The sequence below is a fragment of the Centruroides sculpturatus genome, unplaced genomic scaffold (genome assembly GCF_000671375.1).
Source record: "Centruroides sculpturatus isolate CEXI.00-Female unplaced genomic scaffold, Cexi_2.0 scaffold101, whole genome shotgun sequence".
Lineage (NCBI taxonomy): Eukaryota > Metazoa > Arthropoda > Arachnida > Scorpiones > Buthidae > Centruroides > Centruroides sculpturatus.
In genome coordinates this window covers 75,339-83,663 of record NW_019384361.1, presented here as the reverse complement: position 1 = coordinate 83,663, position 8,325 = coordinate 75,339, and the positions used below count along the sequence as shown (strand labels likewise).

Below are 8,325 nucleotides of genomic sequence, written 5' to 3'. Positions count from 1 at the left end.
TCGGCAAATTTCAAATGTCCGCTAGTGATGTGGCGCTACAATATTTGGCTATGTCTTGGCTACTTTAATATTATTTTTACGTGTTTTAGCTGGCAACACTCATTCGACCATGAAAGGGAGCCAGTATTTAAACAAGGCTTAATTTTCTAATTTTTAACGATACAATAGCGATGATTATTATCTTAAAAAATTTTTGTTAGGCTTAACATCGATGAAAATTCAACACGAAGTAGGTTAATAGCGATATACTAATATACTAATTACATAGGATATAATAATATACTACACTAATAATGGATTTTTTCATACTTTTCGGTTATTTGACTTTTCAATTATCCGACCAACCCCAGTCCCCAATTGAGTCGGATAATCGAGGCTCTACTGTAGTGATAATTTTAAGCTTTAATGGGAATTTCTGGAGTTACTTCTTGTGTTTGTGTTGATCATAAAAGTGTTCTTATATTGTATAATTAATACAATATAAGAACACTATAATAAACAAATATTTTATTATATATATAAACATATAAACAAGATAATTAATTTTCTTGTTTATATGTTTATATTACTGTATAATAAAATATTTATTTCTTCCTTCATATATATATAGTTTGTTATGATCCAGACATTATACATAAAATATGATCTTTAAATCTTATAGTATAAAAATATAATTATTGTATGTTATCTATATCCTGCATGCTATTAAGATATAATTATTTTTAAATCTTAAATTAATAATGTTTCCTTCAATCTTTTCATGGATAAGCTGTATATAATTTTTATTATATGAAATTGAAGCTTATAAGAATTAATTTACAAAGAGTTCTTAAGCTTCTTGTAAGAGTAAAAAATAAAGTTTTCCATTTTGATAAGAATGTTCATTTTCAGAATCTTTATCCAATGGCATATCATCACTGAAGATACAGAAGATATATCTTCACCCAGAAAATATTGTACTTCATTTTATCCAGTATCTTTTCTTTCAAAAAAACCAGTTTACCAAATATCTCTAAATTTAAAGTTTTTTTCCAGGACAGTAGCCCACAGAAAAAATTTGTAAACCCTGTCTTCTTGGGAGCAGTCATCTCCAACTTGCTGTACCTTCCTCACCTGGTTTACAAATGGGGATTCCTGTTCCTATTTCTTGGTTCTCTATATTAGGAGTTGTTTCCAATCTTTTTCATTTATCGACCCCTTTGAGAAAATTTTTTTTATTTATCCTCTTAAATACACACACCTACACACACATGCACACAACTTTTTAATAAATTTTATATATTTGGAGAGTTGAAAATGATGGTGAAAGTATTTAAGAATTTTTAAATGATTATATTCACTAAATAATTAAACAATATTAAAATATATATGCATGTACAATATGTCAGTAATTTACTCATTGACTATCTTTCAAACTTCCATTGATCTGTTGGGAAACCCTGCACCCAGCATTGAATATCTTCATCCTCACAAAAAATGATGCTATGCTATTGTTTAAATCTGAAAAATACTTGAAAAACTGTTTGAAGAAAGTCTAATGTATTAATAATGTGGTGGTACACCAATGTATTTTGTTATATTTTTATATATATGTTTTATATGTGTTTTTCTATTTTCCCTACCTTTGTTCTGTGTTCCTTTGTATACTTCCTGGAACTTTCTTCCAAGTGTGAATGGTGGGTGACCTGGTTAGGGGACAAAGAAAAGAAATAGCCCAGAAGGCAAGAGGGAGATGAGAGGGTCACTTTTGCTTTGGACCTAGAAGAGGGAAGATGTGTCAGAGGTGTCCAGGTCGTTGTAGCATCGACTGGAAAAAGGTCACAAAAAGTTCGGAAGAAAGAAGTATCGTGATTAAGGACATTTGTAGGCTAAAGAACCAAGAAACTTATTCATAGACTCTCACATACGATCCATCCCCAAAAGAAAGTCCAGGATGACGTCATCCAATCACCACCACCTCGATCGCCGATTCGGGTACCCATTCATGCTTGAAACTATATTCCTGTCTCTCATGATCTATCCTTTTCTCTCTCTCTCTTTTTTTTTCTTATTAGAGTAAGTAGGTTTAAGTTAGAAAATAAGTATTTTCTTTGTATTGCGAAAAAATTTGTTCAACTGTGGATCTGAACAGGTGCTGTTTTCTTTTTTTGGAAAATAAGGAATCAGGAGTGTCGGAATCCACAAGAACCTTTCTTGTAGAAGTTTATATGAGAAAAATAAAAGCACGTTTTATTGTTTTAATACCTGCCTCTTTGTAAAAATCAAAACTCACCATGTGCATATGACAACAATAATAAACAAAATGACAGTCTTAATTAATCAGACTATTTTATGCTACAAATAAAAATTAGAAATTAAGTAATTTGGTACTAGAGGTGACATTAAGTGCTATCTCTTGTCAAAATTAATAATTTCTTCTAAATTATATTAAATTATTATGTCTTGAAGAAAAGAACTGGTCAGAAACAGAAGTTGACCCACAACTTCTGCTTACCGTGCAGTGCACTGTTTAGTTATGCCACCTGGACATCCAAGCAACTCTTTGCTTCCAGACATGTTTAAAACCTTTAATAAAACCATCCATGGTTACTCATGGCAGCATAAAATAATACGATTAATTAAGGCTGTTGTTTGGTTTATTGTTTGAAGAAATATTGTATCAGGAACTTGATAATAAAAGGTTGGGTGGGAGCTGTTTTGCTATTCGCCCTGTGGACTATGTATGTTAAGACAAATGTCAAAAATACACAAAAACTTTGTTCAACCCAATATAACCTTTACTTATTAACCATGGCAAATGAGAAATCGATGGAAGCAATGAAGCCTAAAAAGAAGGTTGTAATATTGACAATTGAAATGAAAAGGAACCCATCACAAAGCATGAAAGTGGTACACTTGCTGAAGTTGATGGTGTGCAACCAATTTCATTTCATTATACAGTATTTATATATTTTATTTATTCTCTTCATCAACGTTGCACTATCTGGAACCTGTGACAGGCGCTTGACGCATATATACTATATATCGCTGTTGACAAACATTTTCGAGCGATCCCTTTGCTCTTCTTCAGGTTGACTGAAATTCCCCAGACGGAGTGTATATTATTTGTTGGGATCGGGTGTCGGTTCCGTGGGGGTGGGTCGTTTCCGGCAAGCACGGTTGTATGGTGGGGGAGGAAGTGGCGGGTTGGCGTCCAACAGTGATTGCCAGGCTAGAGACAGGGTTAACTCTTCTTTTCGGTTAACACAGGTGGCCAGCTGGCCAGCATTGTAGATAGCCGTGGCCTCTAGCCACCTGAGATGCTGTTGGTGTGGCATGCTGATGAGAATAGTAGCTTTCTCAAATTGCGCTTCGACTTCGGGATCTGACGCATATGTGGCCAGGGCTGTGGTTAGTCTCCTGTGTCGGATATCCGCTTGGTGTTCACGCAGGCGGGTGTTCAAGGAATGTTTGGTCAAGCCGATATATAGTAAGTCTGCATTCTGTCTGTTGTCTCGGAGTGGAATAGAGTAGATTCCGGGGAGTCTGGTGCGATCGGGAGGGTCTTTATCATTCCGTAGGATACAGAAAATTGTGGGGCATCTTCTGTATTCCAATCATATCCTGTGTTCTCTGGCTATCTTCTTATGCACAGTCTTGAGGTACAGGTTGAATGAGATGGGGACCTGTGTCGGGCTGTCCTGCCGTGGGTTGGCGACATTTCTTCTGGTTAAAGCGTGTTTTTGGCGTTGGTATTGTTCAACTAAGTTCAGGACCCGTGCTCAGTCGCTATCTTCCTGATGCAGGCTAACTTGTTCGTCAGGGCTTGCTTTGTGGATGAGTGTGAGAATGCCCTCTCCACCAGAGCCCTAAAGGCGGCTTGTACGGGAACGGGTCACAAGAATCGGCTGGTATGTACGTGGGGGTGGATGAGGGCTTGTGGTATACGGCTGTGTGGATGGTGGGTCCTACTATTTTTATTCCAACGTCGAGGAAATGGACTTCTTCTGTACTAGCCTGCTCCAGTTCAACAGTCAGGCCAAAAGGGTTGCTGTTGACAGTTCTAATGAAAGATGTCATGTCAGGGACCTCCCTCCATATGATAAGAATGTCGTCCATGTATCTTTTATAGATCAGGATGTTAGGAAGGAAAGGTGGGAGGGCCTTACATTCGAGCTGCCTGACGACCATTTCACAGAGGTGACCCGAGAGCGGGCTACCCGTCGGTACACCCATTTTCTGCTGGTAGATAGTGTCGCCAAACTTAAAAACAGAGTCGTAACACACAAGATGGGCCATTTTGAGTACCTGTTGGTGTAGTGTATGGTCTTGAACTATATTAAATAAAAAATCTCTGAGAGAGCAGAAGGCTGGAGGTAGCTCTATTGAGGGGTACATAGATTTGAAGTCCAGGATGTCTTAAACCTTGGTATTGTTTTGGGTCTAGGAACGGATTAATTCAGTTTCCATTATTGCTAACAAGAAAAATTGATTCAGACTTTGAGTGATTCAAAGTTCAAATGGCCTCCAGGAATAAATTAAATTTGAAGTATGAAGCACCACTGTATATAGTTTCATATATATTTTTCACAGAATCAAAAATGATTAACATTTTTATAGATATTAATAATCAGTTGTTAAAAATTTCTCAGCTATTATTGAAGACATCATTTAGTAAACTTAATGAAATGGACTAAGTTTTTTCATGATAGAAATCTACTTATTTTTTGTTTTAAATGTTTCGAAAAATAACAAAAAATATATGTTAAACTTTTTACCTGAAGACTTAGAAGGAAGCCCAGTGGAATCTTGATGTCCTGCACTTTTTGAAGGATTTCTCAATGGAGATGAGGTTCTGCAATAGTACTTCTTTGGGGAAGAACCCTGTTGAATAAAAGTAAAATCATAATTTATAATTATTGTTTTCCAATTTATAAATTATTCTCTAAAAATTAGTGAAATTTTAGCTTAAATAACAGCTTCAGCTTAAATACTTCTTCAGCATGACATTAATTTATTTAATCAAACATATTAGACTTGTTTTCATAAGTCCATATCAGGTTTAACAAGAAGATCCTGTAAATAAATTAAAGAATCTTCTTGTTGTGATGAAAAAAGTATTTAAGGTGTTGTTTAAACTAAATTCGTTTCAGCTTACAGAGGTGTTTTTTTATTAGTGAAATTTTTATTAAAGTAAAAACTGATGACAATGATGATGATGATGCATTGGCTTTTGGCTTTAAGCATTCAATATGAACAAGATTTCCTAAATATATACATGCATATGAAAATCTGCTATTGCTTATGCCTGACTTTGTGTAAGGTAGCAAGAGAATTTTTGATTTGTAGTTGTTTAGTTACTTATATCATTTTTAATTCTGTTTTGTCTCAGTTATTAATATTTCGAGCTTTGGGAGTTGTGTTAAGTTTCAACTGCTATCTTGACATTTTCCAACTAGAACTTAAAATTTGCAATATTTTGTAGTAAGATTTGAATAATGAAAGGGTATGAGTGAAATGCATCCCATTATTTTTGTGGCGGTACACCATGTTTTTGTAAATAGGGGTAGATATAAGTTTTACTTCTCCTAAATTCCTTTGTCTTTAACGTGTTTCTAGAACTTTCTAACCTATTCTTTTTCTATGGGTGGGGGACCTTTGTCCAAGGACAAAGGGAGAAGACAAAAGGGGACATTAAGAAGCCCTGAGGCCATCAGGAGAACGAACAAGACACTTTGGGGTCAGCGTCCGAGGTAGGAAAGAGGTAGGAAAGAGGAAGGAAAGAGCAGGCTAGAGGTTTGTCGCCTAGTGGGACAAAGTAAAAGAGAAGGCTTGGAAGTGGTCTGCAAACGGACGAAAATTAGAAGGACACCCAGATTAAGACTTCAAAAACGCTCTTGAATTCTCAAGAGACGGAAACGAGAGGAAGAAAATTGATTCAAGTACCGATATAGAGAAGATCGGAGACTCCCAAGTTTACCCGGGTACCCCACAAAATCTGTCCTTTATACTTATCTCTTCTCTTCATATCTCTTAATTTCTTCACCCTTCTTCCTTAGCATATAAGCTAGATTAAGGTAGATTTAAGTAGTTGTAGTATCTTAAACCATAATTTTTTTATTGTCGCGAGCACATGTCTTCTACTTGTGAAAACATAGAATTTTGTCGGACGAATTCAAACTTGTGCATGTACTATAGTTTGGGATCAAGTGTGTTTAGTGTAAACGAACCAGGTGTACGAAGGACTAAGTAGCTGTAGTTGAATAAATATCCTGTTTAATTTATGGTTACTTCTTTGTCATCCTTTTTTGTCCTCCACACCATCACATTTTAACATTTTAGGATTTATTCTTATAGATAAATTTTAGTAGTGAGACATGTTAAGTAAACCTTATTTTTTATAAGCATCTGGAGTATGCAAATCAGCAATGTATAAAAGAACATTTTTCAAATTGACATAGCGAGCTAGCTTTCACCTCATGTGTAGATGTTGAATTGTAAGTCATTGGTGCTGATTAAGGGATTTTCTTCTACGTTCTTTTCCCTGATTGGATTAACTGTCCAAGATTTTGGAATAATTATAATTTATAATTTTTACTAATAATCACTTTATTTGTTATACTATATTTACTTGTAAGATGATCTCACATATAAAATGAGATGTGACTTTAAAGATCAAAACAAAGAAAATTAGATATATTAATATAACTCTAATCTTATTTTGTTTAATCACAAATAAAATATTATCAAGTGCACATAAATGCACACATTGTCCTGCAAAAATTACTAGCATTTTAAACTTTAAGGAAAAATCTTGTAAAATCAACAACATAATTTATTAATGTAAAGCTGAACAATCAGAAACTTTTTTTTGCCAATTCTTAACAGTCTAACCCACTCTCCGTCCATTACACTTATGAGTTTCTCCGAATTCTGATTTCTGAATAATCATGTTTTCACGTGGGAATGGATTAAAACTTATATTGGACTCCTGTGTGATTTTGGAAAATGTTTGTTTGTTTGTTTTGTTAAGTTATGGCAACGCAACACTTGGGCAATCTGCCTTAGAGATGCCTTCCAGGTGGTTTTTTTTAAGGGTAACTGGCTCCTATTCAGGTGTTACAGACATGGAGAAAACCTGAAAAACTCCACATGGCCAGCCCATCCTGGCGAGGCGTGAACCTATGACAGGATTCCTAATGTTCAGGGAACAGAACTGTTTGGCCACTGGTAAGTAGATTTTGGAATTTTAATTTGGAATTCAATTCAAAAGCTTTTCCTATTGCTATTCACCTTTACTCCTGACAATACACAAGAATGATTCAAACGACCCAGATAAAATAGTTTTGTTTTTAAACACCAGAGAGTGAGCATCAAGTAAAAAATGCAAAGACAGAGTTGAAAAAAATTATTGCAAAAATGCAAAGAATCCTTCGCTCATGTGTATAGGACGACCTAGGTGTTTGAAACTGTGAAAAATGAATAAAAACCTCGTCTTATAAGCGAGTAAATATGGTAATTACTTGAACTAAAATTATAACATTAGAGTTTTATTAACTGTTGTTGCTGTAAAAGATACTGTATCTTGTTTTGTAATCAATGTCCAGTATGAATGGGAATCCAACTTTGTTTTAAATAACCATTCAAAACTGATTGTACTTAATAAACAAAGGCAAAATAAACCAATATCCAGCACAAAAATGTAAGACAGTCATGGGCGTAGCCAGGAAGGGACATGGGTGGACACAGCCCCCAGTTAACCTGGTGCCCTCCCCAGAAAATTACAGCCAAAAAAGTGTTGATTTGCAAAAAGAAATAAAAAGCTGAAGCTAATTTAATTGGGTATAGTGTACCCACTGAAACTGTAGATCAGACATAGCCAACATACAGCCCGCAATTAATCTCTGAATATTGGACTTAACTTCAAATAATTGCTCAAATGGATCCACGATAATTGCTTATATCCTCACAATGTGAAGTTATAGAAAAGTTGAAAAATTCTGACCCCTAAGAAGAAGAAGAAGAAGAAAAAATCTCTATGTACAGTTTAGTCTCTCTATGGGATGATGCCACAATAAGATCTCGCATCATCTGAAAATCTTGATAGGGCCGCCTCTGGTTAGGGCAGTGAAAAAAATTTTCTTTCGAATTCGGCCTGGAGGAAAAAGCTGTTGGCCACCCCTGGTCTATATCTAGATCAGAGGTATCCAACCTTTTTGTTTCTCTGGGCTACATTGGAAGAAGTCAAAGAGTTTTGGGCCAAAAGTATATATAATATATATTTGTGGTCCAATATACAAGTATATTTAAGGATTAACATGTCTAGATTATAATAATATTAAATCT

The 8,325-nt window shown here is 35.0% G+C and overlaps 1 protein-coding gene across 2 annotated transcripts in view; it reads right to left on the bottom strand.

Annotated features, from left to right (window-relative positions):
- The window catches only part of LOC111641066, a 100,410-nt gene that overhangs the window by 40,114 nt on the left and 51,971 nt on the right, over positions 1–8,325 (bottom strand). For both annotated transcript variants that reach the window (XM_023387190.1, XM_023387184.1), the window contains one exon: positions 4,758–4,863. In XM_023387190.1, the coding sequence (XP_023242958.1) occupies positions 4,758–4,863 (106 nt within the window). The remainder of the gene's footprint in view (positions 1–4,757; positions 4,864–8,325) is intronic.